Source organism: Pelophylax lessonae (assembly GCF_965119305.1).
Source record: "Pelophylax lessonae genome assembly, chromosome: 5".
NCBI classification, from domain to species: Eukaryota; Metazoa; Chordata; class Amphibia; order Anura; family Ranidae; genus Pelophylax; species Pelophylax lessonae.
Window position 1 is genome coordinate 386,944,311 of NC_138772.1, and position 20,245 is coordinate 386,964,555.

The 20,245-nt window shown below is 37.9% G+C and overlaps 1 protein-coding gene across 9 annotated transcripts in view; it reads right to left on the reverse strand.

Moving 5' to 3' along the window:
* The window catches only part of PTPRM (protein tyrosine phosphatase receptor type M), a 974,793-nt gene that overhangs the window by 691,355 nt on the left and 263,193 nt on the right, over nt 1-20,245 (reverse strand). For all 9 annotated transcript variants that reach the window (XM_082259726.1, XM_082259728.1, XM_082259725.1 and 6 more), the window contains exon 2: nt 14,982-15,104. In XM_082259726.1, the coding sequence (XP_082115852.1) occupies nt 14,982-15,104 (123 nt within the window). The remainder of the gene's footprint in view (nt 1-14,981; nt 15,105-20,245) is intronic.

The following is a 20,245-nucleotide window of genomic DNA, read 5'->3' on the forward strand; positions in this document are numbered from 1 at the left end:
TCAATCACAACCTTGGGATGCAATCACATATTCTTGGTCTATAAACCCAGGTGCTGATTTACCAAGATTATAGGGAAGCAAAGACCTATACACTGTAAAACGATCAAATATGCTAAACTGCTTCCTTATACTCTTTCATTTAATAACTGCTGTAATTGCAGTATTGTTTCACAGAACATAAGGAGCTTTAAAATTGTACTGGTTAGTTTCTCTGGTAAAAAGCATATTGAACAGAAATCCCATGATACTCATTCACTTTATTTAATAATAACATAACTAGAGAACTTTTTTCTTTTTTTATCTTTTTTATTTGCTTTCCCACATTCGTTTTTTTAACCACTTTAGCCCCAGAAGGATTTGCCCCCTTTCTGACCAGGCCCTATTTTGCGATTCGGCACTGCCTTAATTTAACGGACAATTGCGCGGTCGTGCAATGCTGTACCAAAACGAAATTTGGTGGTATTTGATTACCTGTGCGATTTTTATTTTTTGCGCTATAAATAAAAAAACAGCGACAAATTTGAAAAAAAAAACAATGTTTTTCACATTCTGCTATATGACATTCTCAAAAAAAAATTAAAAATCACAATTTTTTAACATTTTAGGCCAATTTGTTTTCTGCTACATATTTTTGGTAATAAAAATCACAATAAACGTATTTTGATTGGTTTGCGCAAAAGTTATTGCGTCTACTAACTACGGAAAAGATTTATGTAATTTTTATTGTTTTTTTTTTTTTTTTTACTAGTAATGGTGGCGATCTGCAATTTTTTGCTGGACTGCGACATTGCGGCGGACAGATCGGACCCCTAACTGACATTATTGACACTTTTGGGGGGACCAGTGACATTACTACAGTAATCAGTGCTAAAAATATGCACTGTTACTGTAATAATGACACTGGCAGAGAAGGGGTTAATACTGGGGGTGATCAAGGGGTTAAATGTATGCCCAATGCTTACTGACTTTTGTGTGTGAGTGGGGGGGGGGGTTCTGTGACAGGCACAGAGATTGCAGTTTCAGCATAGCTGAAACTGCTGATCTGTCCCTGCCTTTCAGTGAGAAGATCCGCCTGCTTTGTTTACATAAGCAGGCGGGTCTTCTCTCCATTTCCCGGAGATCGGAGGAGGAAGGTGGCAATCGCCGCCTCTACTCCCCCGGCCCGACTCCCGCTGTGTTTAGACACAGCGGGAGCATGCCTCGGGCAGGGTGCGCGCGCCGCCGAAACCCCTTCCCCTCCACTACGTGACTGGACCAAGGGGAGCCACACTACCGCACTAATATTACTGTGAGCAGTCGGAAAGTGGTTAAAAACAGCACTACTGTGTACTCTGGATTGGTAAAGGTGAACTTTCCTCCGAGTTTTATACTGCTTTAGACTGTTTTGCCTAACGAATATGTTACCCCAACATTTCATATTCCTGTTATGTGTGTTGTACCTTGTACTTGTGTTAAAAAGTGTCCTGCTCTCTTTGTATTTCTTCCTATGTGTGAAATTCCTGATGTTCTTGCCAGTCCCTTTGCTCTCCTACAGTGCCTTGATAAAGTATTCATACCCCCTGGAATTTTCCACATTTTGTCATGTTACAACCAAAAACGTAAATGTATTTTATTGGGATTTTATGTCATAGACCAAGTGGCTAATTGCTAAGTAGAAGGAAAATGATAAATGGTTTTCAAAATGTTTTACAAATAAATACGAGAAAAGTGTGGCGTGCATTTGTATTCAGCCCCCCTGCATCAATACTTTGTAGAACCAACTTTCGCTGCAATTACAGCTGCAAGTCTTTTTGAGAATGTTTCAATCCACTTTGCACATCTAGAGAGTAAATTTTTGGCCATTCTTCTTTGCAAAATAGCTCAAGCTCTGTCAGATTGGATAGAAAGCGTCTGTGAATGATTCTGCAAAAGACCTGAGACTGGGGCGGAGGATCACCTTCCAGCAGGACAACGACCCTAAACATACAGCTAGAGCTACAATGGAATAGTTTTGATTAACACATATTCATGTGTTAGAATGGCCCAGTCACAGTCCAGACCTAAATCCAATTGAGCATCTGTGGCAAGTGGCTGCTATTCACAGACAGTCTCCATCTAATCTGACAGAGCTTGAGCTATTTTGCAAAGAAGAATGGGCAAAAATGTTACTCTCTAGATGTGCAAAGGTGATAGAAACATCCCCAAAAAGATTTGTAGCTGTAACTGCAGTAAAAGGCAGTTCAACAAAGCATTAACTCAGGGAGGGTGAACACAAATGCACACCACACTTTTCAGATATTTATTTGTAAAAAAATTTGAAAACCATTTTCCATTTTCCTTCCATAATTATGTGCCACTTTGAGTTGATCTAGCACGTAAAATCCCAATAAAATATATTTACGTTTTTGGTTGTAACATGACAAAATGTGGAAAATTTCAAGGGGTATGAATACTTTTTCAAGGCACTGTATTTTGTACTGACCACGCTGGGCATGAGAGCATGTGCGATCAGTTTAATGGCTGTGCAGGGAGAAAAGCCTGTCTGTCCTCCAATGGTCAGACATATGCTGACACTCCCCCCTGCATAGCCATTTACTGGGAAGATCAGTGTACTGCTGCTTCTCCACCTCCACCTTTTCAAGCTCCTTATGCAGCTGAGAACAAAAATTATGTGATCACTTATAAAAAAAAAAAAAAAAAAAAAGTATTTATAATTTTCTTTTTATATGAAGACACAAACATGTTATCTTTAATTTCAATTTTAAACTGAATGGGTTGTAAGGGATCACATAATATGGCTATACAAGTGTATAAATAAGAATATGCTGGTCGCATACACAGTACACAGACAGATTTTTACAGCATATGATTAGATTTTCTATCCTGACCAAGAGAGATCTGAACAGATAATAGTCATGAGGGAGGTTATTTGCTTCTACAACCATATTCCATTTGGTGACAAATGAAAAAAACGAATCTGCTTATTTCTGAATAATTTTGTTCTCATGCTTATCAGGATTTTGTCAAGTTAGTGCCCTGTATTCTATTACTATTGTAACACGTAGGTAAGGTACTATGAATGACAGTCCTAAATACGTCACTGTTATTTAACTACAATTAGAAAGTAATATATGCTGACATATGCTCAAACCACTGACTCCGACTGTCAGTGAGGAGTCCATGCTGGTTCCTGTGAGTCAGGAACTAATAAGGCAATTAACCTTCTTGAAAAGAAACATAACATTTATTTGCCCTTTAAGCAGTGTTTTATTTCCAAGTGTGATTTTTTTCAATCATTTAAAACACATTTTATAAATTGTATAAACTATAGACATGTCATATTCAGTTAAAAACAAAATACTTAAAAACACATAAGGTGCAAAAGGGTCTACTTATACAAATCTGGCCAACTCACTGTTTGAAAATGTGAAAGTCATTATTGGACGAGAAGCCATTATGATCATTTATTTTTAATATGTCCTCATTTAGCTTGTGTTCATAGTTGCCCTAGAGGTAAATCCACTTTTGTAAAAAAAAGTAGGCGCTAGTACTAGTGCTCAAAAAACACAATTAATATTGTGAAAGTGAAATGGTATAAACGCTGCAATGAAGTGCTATGACAATCCCTTATTGGGCATGAGCTAAACAAAATATTGTGTCATGCAAAATATAAAAGACACTAAGACACTGCAATAAAGTACTAAAACAATCCATTATAAGGGGTGAGCTAAACAAAATATCATGTGGTACAAAATAAATAAAGTACTAGGACATAAATAAATGCATATAACTATGATAAAAAATAGTGCAGAGTAGTGAATCCAAAAAAAGTCAGTGTGATGTATCCAACACCGTGTTATTCTAATGAAGGATGAGAAAATAATCCACCTCGTGAGCTGTGACAAATTAAATGCTGACCAGAAGCTGGCAGGTCCCAGGGACCTAAAACACTCAATACACAATCAAGGCCACTGTGGATAAGTGCTCTCCTCCTCCTCTCTCCTCCAGAAAGTGTCCCCTGGATCGCTCACTCAGTATATATAACAAGAATGGGAAACAAGAAGCCCAATAGTGTGATCCCGTTTATTCAGTATAAAATTGAACAATAAAAGGTGGGTGCTTACATAAAAAGTGCCCTCCTGGCACAGGAAAGGATCACCAAAGTTGGGATGTTGTAGCCCATAAAGCGAGATGTAAATCCTCACTTCTAATATACCCAGTAGCGTGGCCACGGCCTGCATGCTTTCCACCGCAATAGGGGAAGTGACATCAGTGGTTTAACAGGATATCTGGGAGATGTTTAGACCACAATGCATTTCACTTGTCGCGTCATCAGGAAGCCTAACTTTATTTTGATAGGGTTAAAAGAAGTAGTATCTACAGAAAAGCCAGCAACACTGCGGGAAATGTAGACAGACTAGTCAATTCACAAAATACACCTAGACCACATCAAGTTCTAGACAAACCTGAATTTTCACTAAATGTAAATCCCAAATTGGAGGATCTGCTTTTATTATTATTACTTGGTACAATTTCAGTACTGCAATGAGAAAAGCTGCAACATATGAGTAGCCCTACCCCTGCAGGAACTGCTTGTGATACTGGGTCCTCTGCTCATCATCTGGCCCTAGCCAGAACCTTACTCTCACTGGCAACACCAGATATTTTGGGTGGGAACTCCCAGAGCTCACACAAGACTGGCACGCACTGGTTATTAATGGATAATTAGTGCAGTTTAACCACTTAAGCCCCGGAAGATTTTACCCCCTTCCTGACCAGGGGGTATTTTGCGATTCGGCACTGCGTGACTTTAACAGACAATTGCACGGTCGTGCGACGCTGTACCTAAACGAATTTGACGTCCTTTTTTTCCCACAAACAGAGCTTTCTTTTAGTGGTATTTGATCACCTGTGCGATTTTTTGATCATGCGCTATAAACAAAAAAAGAGCGTCAATTTTGCAAAAATAACAATATTTTTCACATTTTTTTATATGAAATTCACCCCCCCCCCCAAAAAATGTAAAAATCAAAATTTTTTAACATTTGTTTTATGCTACATATGTTTGGTAAAAAAAAATCGCAAAAAGCGTATTTAGATTGGTTTGCACAAAATTTATCGCGTTTACTAACAAAGGGAAAGGTTTTTGTCATTTTTGTTGTTTTTTTTTAACGTGTAATGGCGGCGATCTGCGATTTTTTTTGTGGTACTGCGACATTGCGGCGGACAGATTGGACCCTTGACTGACATTTTTGACACTTTTGGGGTTACCAGTGACATTTCTACAGTAATCAGTGTTATACATATGCACTGTTACTGTAAAATTACACTGGGTGAAGGGGTTAACTTTATTTGAGAGGGAGGGGTGGTGTGTGTCCCTAGGGCGTGATTCTAACTGTGATTGGCTGTGGCTGTGTAGGAACAATGATCAACGGTTCTACATAGTAGAACCGTATGATCATTGTTTCTACACAGGGGAGAATGACAGGCGGCTTGTTTACACTAGCCGCCTGCCTTTCTCCCTCTCCCCCGACGATCGCCGAGTGACCGGCGGACATCGGGTCCGCCGGTCACACGCGCGGGGGGGGTCCGTGACCGCGCGGGAGCGCGCCTCAGGCGGCGCGCGCTCGCTCCCCAGAGCCTCACAGGCTAGAGACGTAGACCTACGTCGCTCTGCCTGTGAGGGGCTGACTGCCGCTGTAAATATACTGTGAGCAGTCGGCAAGTGTAGATGACAGGCTATCCATATTCAGTGGGTAAGCTCTTTAAGAGTGACAAGGTGAAACAGACACGTGCAGGAAGTTGGGGATGCACCAGGCTCACAGTGTTTAGCTCACCACATTCACTATTTCCTGGAAATGTGTGGTTGTCATGGTGGCATCATCAACCTTGGAACCCCACACATTTTACGAGTGTCATCCAATTTCTGACTTCAGAAAGTACACAAGACTACTACTGATCATGAACTGTTATCACATTGATTAACTTTATTTTTGTATGCACTGTTTTGGGCATATTTTTTTGGCTGCACTTATAATTTTTGCGCATATGTCATACACAGAAGTTTTGTCATTGTTCATTTCTTTTTATTTACACTGATTGTATGTTATATAGAATATGCTGCTGATGTCGCAGTAGTGCTGCACTAATTTAGTTTTTTTTAGGCATATTGTATTATACTTCTAAAGCATTTTTAAAAAATGAAATCTGAACATGAAGACAAAGACAGAATACAGTAGATCCAGAAGAAAAGTTAGAGAAGAGGGCAGCAGTTGGGGATGGAACAGCACAGGGATCTAGAGCTGTTGGTGCTGGAGTGGGGCAAACCCAAGGTAGTTCTGCCATAATGTCCATGTATGCTGAACATACTGTATTTATATATCATGACAAGAGCTTTTAACCCTCAACCATGCTACAGTGCTTTAAATCAATTCCACATCCCACACAAAAAAACTCCTCATCTTCAGGTGGCTCTCTTTCAAGCAAGAAAAAGCTGGACCAACCCATGCCAGGGGGTGGTCGTGCTGGGGACCCCTTGCATACAGAGGGTTACCTACAAGAGGTCCACTTTTAGAAAAATATAGACAACTACTTTAATATACATTGCTTCAAGAAAAAAAATTATACAGAATGAAAAAACTGTAAATAAATATTAAGGTTTGCAATCCTTGACTCTTACAAAATCTTATTTTCTAGTTTTACATCACCCGAATGAGGTTAATGTTGATCTAATTTTTCCCATATAATGTAAATAAACGTGGATCAATAAAGAAACTTTCTGAGTATTTTATCGGTGATGGCATCATGGAATGATACAGCTCATACAGTCAGATGCATTAGCAGAGGAATTGATTTGTACACAAGGTTCATGTGATGGACTGAAATAATTATCAGTATCTATGTATAGAGATGAAATATTGACTGCTTCAAAATAAAGCCAAATGTCACACAGCACTGTCACAGACACTGGGGCTTCAGATTCCAACTTTAGGACTAGAAGGAACTTCTGTTTACAAGATGATATATTGACATGGTGCAACATCGTGGCTTCATGCTATGCAAAGAACGATATAGCACAGCATGCTGGCCTGCATCTAGATTAACTGATTTTGCCTTTCTGTGACAAGAAGTTTGTAATCACCGCTACTCATTTAGATGTAATACATGAATGAATATTATATTTCAAAAGAAAATGTATAGATGAAATGATTTGCAGCTATGTGGAACTTCCATAAGAAGTATGAAATGTAAACTTTATATTACACTTTATAGATGTAAACTTTGTTTTCACTGTTTAAACTACAAATGATGGTCTTTGTCTTCTCTGAAATTAGTTAAGAAATAAAAGCCACAGTTTTCCTGGGGCAGTTGTTTGTAGGTTGCGCCTGCAGTATAACCTTTTCTAATGTGGTTCCTGATTATCCGGGGCACTCTATTATGCAAATAGTGCCCACATTTTTTAGGGTTGATCTTTTGATATCAGGTGCCGCTAGTCCCCCCTTCATTTTATCTCTACTGAGAGCTACATACTGCACCCTAGATTTTTTCCCCTGCCATATGAAATTTAACTGCATTGTTTTTATTGTTTTAAAATATACTGATGGAATAGCAATAGGTAGCATTTGGAATCTATATAATATTTTAGGTAAAATTATAATTTTAAATATGTTTATTCTGCATAACCAAGAGATTGGGCGACTCAATATTTTCCTGATATTTAATCTCATCTAGCAAAGGTATGTAATTGGCATAATAGATTTTCAGATACTGGTGTTCTATTTATCCCTAGATATTTTAATTTTGCCCAAGTAAATGGGAATTCCAACTGCAGAGCCTGCTCTTCTTATTTTATTTAATCTAATAGTTAGAATTTCTGATTTCATTGGGTTTATCTTAAAATTTGACAGTTCCCAGTAACTCTTCAGTTCCTTGATGACATTTGGGTGAGTTATTCTAGGATTACTGATATAAAAAAAAAACATAATTTGCATATGCTGCAATTTTGTGTTCTTCCTGTCCAATCATCACACCCCTTATGTCTACATTATTCCTTATAGTTGCCAATACAGGTTCTAGTGACAGGACAAACAACAGGGGTGAGAGAGGACATCTCTGTCTCATCCCACTACACATCTTAAACTGTGGTGATAGATTACCATTTACTTTTACTGTTGCTTCAATGATTTACTGATTTTATCAAATACCTAAATCCTTTATTGTTTTGACCATTAACTCCCAATCCACCTTGTCAAATGCTTTCTCAGCATCAATTGACAGCAAAAGGGCCAGAACATCTCGATATTTAGACTTATGTAATAACAATTGAGTTCTTATCCCATCATCTTTACCTTCTCTTCCTGGGATAAATCCTGTCTGATCTGCATGGATCCACTCTGCCATCAGATCCTTCAATCCAGCTGCTAGTATTTTTGCATATAGTTAAGTATCTGTATTTAACAATGCTATTGGCCTATAACTAGAGCACAGGGTTGTATCTTTCCTGTCTTAAGGTATTACTGTTATATGAGCCTGCAGTGATCTAACCCTCATCTCCCCCATTTCACCTATCTCATTCATGTATGAGCAAAGTTTTGGGACCAATATTTCCTTAAATCTCCTATAGTAACAGGTAGTATACTCATCCACCCCGGGGCTTTTCCCAGTTGGGGAGTTCTTTAATGCTTCCTTTACTTCCTTCTGAGAAATTGGTAGTTTTTCTGTTTCTATTTTGGGCAGCTTTCGAATACTTTATATATTCTTGTATCTTTTGTTTTCTATATTGTTCTACCTCTTGATGGACAGTATATATAAAGTTTTATAATAGTTTTGAAAAGCTCTAGCCATTTCTGTTGTTGAATACACCATTTCCCCTTTACCGTTCTTTATTTTTTCTCTTTAATTGATTGATTTTTTACTTTTTAATAATCCTGCAAGATATTTTCCAGGTTTTTTTCCCCATTTATATTTTTCCCTAGCAACTCTATTAAAGCATTGTCTGGTCTCTTCCTCCAAGAATTCCCTCAATTTATCTCTTTTTAATACTAGAACTTTTTGTATGTCATTATCCAAGTTCCCTTAATGCTTCTTTTCTAGCTCATGTATCTCTGTTATTAATCTGTTTATATGAATAGTTCTTTCCATTTTTATTCCTAGAGCCTATTGAGATAAATATTCCTTTAATATATGCTTTATGGGTCTCCCAAATTGTGGCTATGGATACATCAGGGGTTTCATTTACTAGGAAATATTGGTCCAATTCTTTATCCACTGTTCTTCCCACTTCTTCATCCTGCAGTAGTTTCTCATTTATTCTCCAAATATTTACCTTTCTATGGGACCCTGGGAGTTTTATTTCCATAGAAATTGGAGTATGGTCAGAGATGGTCATTGTCCCTATTGATGTGCTAACCACTGCTTCTATCAGCCTATGCTCTATCATTATATAGTCCAGTCTTGAGTACATCGAGTGCATGGGAAAAGAAAGAATAATCCCTCTCCCCGTGTGTTGAATTCTCCATGCATCTACCAATTGGCATTGGAAAAGCTTATTCTTTACTTTCCTGAGCTGAAGTCCCCCCATCGACCGAGCCCTCGATGTACAATCCAGAGATGGATCCATGCAGAAATTAGTATCTCCTGCTAAAAATAGGTTACCTTTTTTGAAGAAAGACAGTTTATCTAATACTTTCCTCAAGTACCCTTTTGGATTTTTATTTGGGCAATATATATTTGCTAGGGTGCAGTCCATACCCTGTAGTTGATAGGGGTGGCGACATCAACCAGCAAACCACAAATTCTGCGCAACTATATTTTCTCTTTCCCCACACATATAACCGCCCCACTCCCAACCCCCCCCCCTTCCCAACTTGGTGTTGTTCTGACTGACCTATGATCTTGATGTAGAAGTTAGAAGGTTTAGCCATTGGCTCTTCCCACCCTCTACTCCTTTGCCTTGGGGGGGATGCTCTACTTGTCCGTTCGTAAACGACCCTCCCTCCCAATCGGGTGAAAGGAATCTGGGCCCAGCTAAGATGCCAAACCAAAGTCACTCTTCCATCTTCTTATTTCTCCTTCCTCTGCCACCTTCCTCCCCAACCCCCTGCCACCCCCAACCCCTCTCCCACTCCACACCCCCCCCGATCCGTTCTATGAAGTTCAGTTTTTCTTCTTTGAGGCTAATCACCAATGTTCTTCTCTTGTTGTCTCCTCTGTTTCAAGTCCATCACACCAACCTAGCATTCTCAGTATGGGAATATCTAGTTTTCCACAAAAGTCTCGGGTTTCCTCAGGGAATCTTAATCTTGCTGAACATCTGTTTTTTTTTTACCTATCAGACAAGCTAGAAAGCCCCAGTTATATTGCATTCATTGATTTTGCAGCGATTCCACAAGTGGTCTCAGTAGCCTCCTTCTTCTTAACGTAGAATGTGATAGATCTGTGTAGATCTGTATATTCGCACTTTCGTAACTTATAGATGGTTTTCTTTTCAGGCTTGTCCAAATCTGGGCCTTGTCTGAGGACTCTGGAAACTTATGCGAATATCTCTGGGGGTTTCTGTGGAGATGTTTCCTGGTCTCCTAAGCCGGTGTACTCTCTCAATCTTCATTCTATCCATTTCTCCTGCATCCAACAATGGGTTAAAGATCTTTCTCATTTTATCAAATAGATCTTCGCCATGGTGTTCTGGTAGACCACGTATTCTCAAGTTTTTCCTCCTACTCCCATTCTCCTGATCCTCCAACTTATAAGCGAGATCTCTGTATTCCACTATTAGTTCTTTTAACTCTTCTTTTAGATCCCTTTTTGTCTGAATATAGCTTTCTTTTTTTTTTCCAGATCTTCTACACACTGCAATAAATGAGTCAGATCTTTGTGGGTTGTTGTTAAGTCAGTTTTTAAGGACTTTTCTAATACTGCAAGCCTGACAGCCATTTCTCCCTTTGTAAGCAGTTGATTGCTTGATATTTGTTCTACATTTTGGTCTACTCCTGTGTCAATTTCTACTGCTTGTTCTGGCCCTCGAACCAGGCCCATTGATGTCCTGTTTAAATAATTTTTCACTTCCATCTGTTTTGACTGGGCTCCTTGCGACTTATCAGACGGTAGCTTTTCCAAGCTATCTTCATGAATCAATCATACATTTTTTAATTGTATTAGTACTGGCGCTTACTTTCGACGACTTTTCTGTCGCACCACCTCTTGCTGATCTGCCTCTCATGTTTACTTATATAAACTTTGTTTTAACTGTCCCCTTTAAATGTTTTTATTAATGGGTCACCAATGTCATCAAAATACAAAAAAAAAAAGGAGGTGTTTCAACAAAAAGAGAAGTCAATAAGAGAAGTCTCAGAAAAGGAGAGACCAAAGAACAAAAAAATAATGAGAAAAGATCTCACCACTCTGTAGAGAATCCGAGGATCAGTGGCTCAATGGATCAGTGGAATCAGTGACCATGGATCAATGGAACGATAAAAATGGCTGCTCCAGTCATCCCCTCTGCACATCCATATGTCTCTCCTGTGGCTACTGAGCCAGCGACAGTGTGAAATTTTTGGGCTAAGGTAGGGGGCTTCCCCCTCCAAATTCCCCCGAAGTCCCTTAGTTCACACACACAAGAAGAGACTTCTGTCAGCCAAGCCGTCAGATGAACCATGCAGTCCACGCTGTAGCAATCCTCCACCCAACAGTCCAAAAAGCCCAAGATGGCAGGAAGGCCAGCTGCTCACACTCCCCTTCAGGATGCAAAGGTGCGAGTCACACAGCCCTTATGGGCCGGGGCAATTCTCCTCCGGAGATTCAGATTGCCCGAGGTAGCAGGAGACGGGGGAATCCAGCTGTCAGTGATCGTCAGGGGCCTCAAGATGGAGCGAGGCGGCTAGATCCCAGAGCTCCGTCACGTAATGGGGGTTGGCGCCTCAGCTGTTCCCTCCGCTCACGTTCGAGCCATGCAGACTCCTCCCCCTTCAGTCCCCCAGAAGACAGTCATTAATACCCCCTGCAAAAACAACAGGGATAACCGCAGCATTAGGAGGACTGTGAAGCAAAGGTATCACCACACACAGACGTATCCAGGACATGGGTTACAACTGTCGCAGGTTTGAGTAATCGCTGACTTTAGCACAAAACGCGTTACCTTTTATGTTCCTGTCATACCTGTGATGTGATTTTAATGCTTCAATAAAATTACCAAGGAGTGCAGCAATATTCCAGATTTTTGCATGTCTCTACAACTGTCGCATTTCCTGTGCCAAGCCACTCCTGAACCAGGGACAATGTCAGAAGCATCCTACCGGGGCTAAGGAGAAAAAGGGCTGGACTGTTGCTCAGTGATCCAAAGTCCTCTTTTCGGATAAAAGTCAATTTTGCATTTCATTTGGAAATCAAGGTTCCAGGGTCTGGAGGAAGAGTGGAGAAGCACAGAATCCAAGTTGCATGAGGTCCAGTGGGAAGTTTCCAAAGTCAGTGATTATTTGGGGAGCCAGGTCATCTGCTGGTGGTGGTCCACTGTGTTTTATCAAGTCCAAAGCCAGTGCAGTCCTCTGCCAGGAAATTCTAGAGCACTTCATGCTTCCCTCTGCTGACCAGCTTTATGGAGACGCTGATTTGATTTTCCAGAAGGACTCGGGACATGCCCACACTGCCAAAATTACCAATACATGGTTTAATGATCATGGTATCACTGTGCTTGAGTGGCCAGAAAACTCACCTGACCTAAACCCCATAGAGAATCTGTGGAGTATTGTCAAGAGGAAGATGAGAGACACCAGACCCAATAATGTATATGAGCTATCAAAGCAACCTGGACTTCCATACCACCTCAGCATTGATGCAGTAATTTATGTAAAAGGACCCCGACCAAGTATTGAGTGCAGGCTATACTGCACATGGATATACTTTTCAGTAAGCCAACATTTTTGTATTGAATAAATACTTTTTTTTTTATTGGTCATATGTAATATTTTAATTTTCTGAGATACTGAATTTTGTAAGCCATAATCATCAAAATTAAAAGAAAGAAATGCTTGAAACATAGCATTCTGTATGTAATGAATCTATATAATATATGTGTTTCACTTTTTGAATTGAATTACTGAAACAATGATATTCAAATTTATTGAGATGCATATATTTATGTGATTTTTTTTTTAAACTTTCTTTATCTGCTATCAATGTTGATCCTTGCCATACAAAATGAGTTCAAATCTTAATCCTCTACTTCATATGATGCTTTTCACATTTGGGAGGCTCTGTAATAGCTAAGCTAGACTGATTAAGTGACATATATTTAAGTGACTGTTTTCTGTGCCAAAGGGGGTGCAATGACATTTATTTTACATTTGACACACATTACTCAAATCTCTAATAAAATCTATTTTCTGTCCACAAGACTTTTTTTAATTTGACATATAATGATTTGTAATTGTTCAGACAGCCCAAAAGTCACTGGTTACATATTTTGAAAAGCATAATTATTTGTATAAGTCTATGTGTTAGTCTGTGTACGTTTTTATCAATTGTACCAATTAACAGGTATAAAGTGGTTTGTGTTCATGTTCACGAGAATACTTGTGCATATCAATTACTCATAGATTTCTGCAGCTTTACATATTTTCAATATTCAAAATCAAGGTGTAACTTTATAGCCTGGTGTGCTTTAACGTGCCCAATGACCAAGCAATGAAGGTTTGACTATATAAGAGAATTTTCTGTACTGGTAAAGCTACTTGATAACCTCAGCTTTTGTTTTTTTATGCAAGTGCCCTAACTTCTACTACCATTTCCATTTGTAACATGTTGTCACTGATGTGGCACTTGTAACCCAAGGATAGTCCTGGTTGTGATAACAAATATGTGCAAGAATCTTAATGCAGAATACAGATAAATCACAATGATAAATTAGAGTTTTGGCATTAATAATAATAAAAATCCAGAAGAGTTCTTTAAGTAATACATAACCCAAGAAACCTTGAAAAAATGTAAGATATGTTGAAGGAAATGAAAAGGACCCTATAGTATCTTCTTCAATGGAATGATTTAATGTGTAATAGCATTTGTACAGTTCAGCGAGTCCCTAAGTGTCATTCTAACATACAACTGCTATAATAGTACTCAGTGACCCTCCAACTTTTAGAAACTGCCTAAAGGGTATACTGGGACTTTTTCCAAAGCTGGAATATTGCTAATGTCTTATACTATCCTTTGTATTAATGATTTGTGACTCGATCTCTATATAAATAAGTAAATTACAAGGTACTGAAATTATTAACAATATAAAAATACAAAATATTGACCTAATTAATCGCTAAGCAGCCCTGGGCTGGCTTTAAAATGGTAAATATATAAAAATGAAGTTGTCTAAGCAGCAATTATACCTTTACACTGTGTGCCCTGAATTAAAGTATTGATAGGGTTTCCATCACTGTTTCTATAACTAGCGCTGTGCTATGTCCCCAAGCTAAAGAGTAGTATTTTTTACCAAATAATGGCCAGCCTAAGGCATACTGGTACACTAAGGATAAGCAACATTTGGAGCTTTTATTTCTTTCATTTATACAAAAACTAGAATTCACACCAAATTTTGCCATTTAAGTCAAATGCATAAATTTGAATTGGGAACGTGAAATGTAAGCTGTTTTTAAAAGTGCAATCGGCTTTAAATTGCTCCCAAGTATTACAGAAGCTCAATTTGACTATCCTAATTCTGTTCTTTTGCCAAAATTGGCCCCCATTAGCTTAATTTCAGTAGGATAAAACATTTTTAGCAACAGTATACAAATAATGATCAAATGCACAAATAAAAACACACTTACACACAAAGAACACTAAATTAAATAAAACAAACTACCCCAAACACATCCTATTCTCAAAAAACACACCTTCTAAAAAAAGGGGGGAAAAAACATTTTTTTTTTTATCATCATAGGAGGTTATGCCTAATGCCAACCCTGTCCCCATCTATTATATATTTAATGCTTTAATTTAAACATTTCACTTTGACAAACCTGATGGCATCCACGAATCTGTGTGTGGCTTTCTCAAAGTATTGACCTGTTCCCAGTTTAGATCATTGCGTTCCCATTGGCTATATCCACAGGACTGGTATGGCTCATCAAAGGAGCAGCTGCCTAAAGTAGGAATAAAGAGGAAAGAGTCACATTTTATTAAAGCAGACCTTCACTCAAAAATCAAACTTTCCACCAGTCTATCTATTCTTCTCCCTTCACTTTTTATAAAATCTAACTCTTATTTATTTATTTTATTTCCTTTTTTATTTCATTTTTGCTGCAGCTGACCCCACTCTGCGCTGCCATTCTTGTTTAGTCAAGAATGAAGTTTCACTCTCCTCCTACTGCATCCTGGGATACTGACATCACATATCCCAGGAGGCATTACTTTCCACTCAGAGGCGGCACCAAATCTTGCACATTCACAAAGATCTTCTGCTGTGTCTGTTTACATGTCCTTCTATGAATTAAGGAATATGTGACATTCTTATCTCAGGAGGCACCCCCTATTTATAAAACACTATTTGAACAGAAGCCATGCCAGATTTCTGTGCATGTGAATAACATGGCCCCACGTCATTGGGAGCTGGTTGCAGGAACCAGAATGAGACAGGGGTAAGAGGCAGGGCATATAGCAGAACAGTGGTGAGGGAGAATTCTAGATCTGCTGGGCTTGAATGTCTGTTATTACAGCACAAGAAACAAGAAAGGAAAGGGAAGGGTGTATGTACAATGTATTTTTTATTGTAAAGGGGAAGTTTTTCGTTCATCAAACATTGTACTTTTGTCTTGTATTTACCATATACAATGTAGCTGAAGACGAGAGTCTGGTATAACCCATCTTCTACAGAACATTTTATCCTTGGAAAAATCACCTACAGTAAAAACTCAAAAATGGATCTCATTTTTGGGTATCAATTATAGGAGCATGTTTATAAAGCAGTGAATCTGACATACATGAAACATTCACTGCAGGTGGCTCTTCCTGTGTTTTAAATGGCAATGATTGATTCAACAACAGTGAAAGTTTTGGTGAAAGTCACATATACTGCTTTATAAATATGCTCCATATCATTTGTACGTTTATTCTATCTTGCATTTCAAACTTATTGGTGTCTGTAAAGGAAGAATACTAAACAAATGCTGACTCTCTTAGAAGTTTTGAGTAAACAAATATATCCATAGGATTACTAATCAAGACATTATCAATGAATAGCTTTTTCACTTGTTGATCATTATTTTTGATCTGCTGCTTACTATTCATTGGTCATTTTACACCTGTTTATAAAGCACCAAAACTATATGTAGTAAAAGTGAAGATGATTATGGAAAAACAGTGAAAAGCAAGGGTTGGTGTAGACAGGCATCTGTTCCCATCAAAAATGCATGTTTCCCCATTTCCATGCAAGTTCATAGGAATGAAATGATGCAGCTTAGAGTGGTATCAAATACAAATCAGAAGTATGTCATTGTGGGTAAAAACTGATATCAAAGGGAAACTGAATGAATGCTGCGTTTGCCCATATACACAATACCAGATCCATACTTTTCAATAGATTTACCATAGGTCGCGGTTCAGCTGCCCCGTATTGTTAAGGAAATGGTGCCACTTGTATATCTCAAAATATGCAGTATGTAGTGTAATATTAGTGTAAATGGAGGCCCACTCTTGAAATCTTTTTTTTTGGGCTAAGTAAAGGCATAAAAATAAATCTCTAGCCATTTTTTTTTAAGCATTGCTTATTGTGTCCCTTATTTTGTCATGGGACTAAACAAGAACATAAACATGGAATGAGGAGACCCCTTTCCAATAAGAATATAAACTGTAATAAGGACTGGATAGATATTCAAACCCATTGCTTTAGAAAAAAAAAATACTGAAATTCGACTTAGAATTGGACTTACTGTACTTTTTAAGAAAATCAATTACAAAAACCAAACATCTTCACTTTCTTAGATAGTATTTCAGTTATACCTAATAATACATACCATATGAAAACTTGACATTTAGATAGTTAATTTATATTTATTGAGAAATAAAAAAAAAATTATTTTGAATGAATATTTAATATGTGTTGTAAGTAGCACACCAAATGTATAAACCTCAAGGTCAGAATATAAAATTTGATATCTGGTAGACACATCTTTTTAATCTGATTAATTGGATGCCTTTTGGTTTACAGCAAAACTTGCCCTCTTTTCTAATTATGATAATGTGGTTTATGTAATTCTGAACAAGTATGAGATACAATAATTACAATAATTAAAGTTTCAAAACTATTATAAAATAACTATTGACTTTGTCATATTTAGCTGAAGTAGTTATGGCATATCCCTACTATGAAATCTCTACTGAAAAGAAAATTGCAGCTGCTTTTAGTTGCAACCAAATCGTTTTTATCTGACAGTTTAAAATATAAAATCTAACACTGAATTAGTAACTGTAGCTTGTTTTTGCAATATTATATGTTTCATCTGGACTAAAAAATGTTAAAGCTTTGTATAAGAGCTGGCATGACATTATATGTAATATTACCTTTCTAGCCTGGAATCCTTTTTCTGGTTACTTTCTAAATACTTGTTTAAGTTTTGTTAATAAGATCTGAAATTTGCTGACTTCAAATCCAAGCCCCACCTACTTGTTATTCCTGTTGAATTACAGGAATGATCCATAAAGATACTTTCGTTGGAAAAGGGGATTATAGGCGGACAGGACTTAGCCCTGAATGGGAATCAAAAACAGAAGGGCATATTTATAAATGAGTTACTGCAGGAGTATTGTCCTGGCATTTGGCCAGGTCCTGCAGGGTCCTCCTGCATTGTACATCATGAGGTTGAAAAGCCTGCAACAAGCAGAATAGTAAAGAGAAGAAGCTTTGGGGGACTAGTCAGCATGTAGGAAGCCTGAAGGTATGAGAAATAAGGTAGGTATTTGTACTAATTCAAGCAAGGGGCAGCACAGGATGTATAGATTTTACAGTACCCGGAGTTGGACTTTACATTTTAATACATTATAAACACATTGTTTTTTATTCAACTTTTTTCAACTTAATTTCCCTCAGGAAAAGTCTGCAAAGATTTATTTTTAAAATGTTAACTATGACCAGCTAGGTCTTGCAGTGCTTTCACACAGCACTGTCACCTTTCCATCTTAGTTTAATCATTGACCTTTTCACTTCTGCACATACAGCCTTGTATGTGCTGTCCAACTCAATTCCAAAATGAATAAGTGACATGTAAGTGACATTTTAAGAAACAACATCAAGATGATCAATGCTTCCTGTGAGCCATGTAGACTGCAAATGCACAGAATATGTGTCTGAAAAAGGTGAGCAAAATCATCACCTTAGATAAGAAGCTATTTTTTTTTACTTGTAAGATGTGTTCTGAAGGCAGTTTGTGGAAAAATATAAATTGTTCTAAATCTATATTCTGTGACTGAATCTGTTTTTTTTTGCTTTGTTTTAAGATGTTTTTTGCCATTCGCCAAAGAAAAATGGTCAACCCTAATAATAATTATGGCAAGTTAGAACAGGGTATCACATAAAACAATATACCAATAAAAAACATAAGTGTGAGTTTCACAGAACCAAAATCTTATCTTCAGCAAGTGGAAAATGCAACAGTTTGTATCACTACTCAAAAATACAGCTAAAGAGGTAGCAAGTGTGTGTGTGTGTGTGTGTGTGTGTGTGTGTGTGTGTGTGTGTGTGTGTGTGTGTGTGTGTGTGTGTGTGTGTGTGTGTGTGTGTGTGTGTGTGTGTGTGTGTGTGTGTGTGTGTGTGTGTGTGTGTGTGTGTGTGTGTGTGTGTGTGTGTGTGTGTGTGTGTGTGTGTGTGTGTGTGTGTGTGTGTGTGTGTGTGTGTGTGTGTGTGTGTGTGTGTGTGTGTGTGTGTGTGTGTGTGTGTGTGTGTGTGTGTGTGTGTGTGTGTGTGTGTGTGTGTGTGTGTGTGTGTGTGTGTGTGTGTGTGTATGTGTGTGTGTGTGTGTGTGTGTTGGGTAGATAATAATTTAAGTCAACGGGGATGCATAGTAAAAGAAAAGAAGTAGTGTACACTCTTCATATGTAGATAGCAGGGTATAGAGAAGGACCAAGAGGGGGAGTGGACAGTACAGGGGAATGGGAGAGAACATAACTGCTATCCAGATAACTCTAACAAAATCTTAAGGCCAATAACAGTGAAAAACAGGTGAGTTTGCTGCAATGCAAAGATATGAAAGTGTGTCATTCCATCATTAAATAAACCAACAGCAAAAAACCAAACAACCAAAGACACCAAGGCATTTCATGAGCAGATTTTAAGGGGTCGATTTACTAAAGGCAAATAGGCAGGTCACTTTGCAAGGGAATTTGTACTTATGTTAATAAACATGGAAAACAGTTATTTTGCAAAGATTACCCAGTCATGTGCAAGGAAAATAAAAGTAAATACAAACTCTATTTGCCTGTACATATAACAGGTACGTTTTACACCTATCCAATCAACCCATTCCCCAAGAGTAGTTATTATTATAATATAAGATTTATATAGTGCCAACAGTGCGTACTGTCTGTGATATTTCTATTATTTGTACTAACATTCAAATTTTCAAGACAATCACCTACAATCTCCTAAGTACCGAAAGAAAAAGAAGACAAGATGAGTGAAACATAGAGGGAGATAGGGAAAAGTATATCTCTACCAGTTGTAGCCCTAAACATAAGCTAATAAAATGGCACACAGAATCCAAAAAAATTAACCATGGGCTCACAATCTGATTAAGGCATTTACACTGTTCTGACCTGTCAGAAGCTAGTAATCTATTCCTAAGCATCTCAGATTGCGATGATAGCATCCCAAACTATACAAATGAGCGCCAAACCACAAAATGAGAGAATCCAAAATGTCTTCAATTGTTTTTAATAGTGTCACATTTTTATGTGATGTATTACAAGCAATTAAAGGAACTTTGGATGCTTTCGCTTTGTAATTTGGCACCTTTTGAGTTACTTACATATACCCTTTGAGGAATACCTGTGTGTTTGAGAGCTGCCTCACCAAAGCCAGTAACCTTGTTTGAATATTTTTTTATTGGAAAAAGCACTGAAATGCAAGCACCCCTTAAATATGTTTCCCACAGCAAAAGAATTGCAAGCTGTTTTCAAACCAATTAAAAAAAAAACATAATAATAATAAAAAAACAGCGCTGCAATTTTCCAACTGACATAGGTTAAGGAGGGCAAAATGATATGAGATGTGACCAAAGAAAATTTCAGAAAA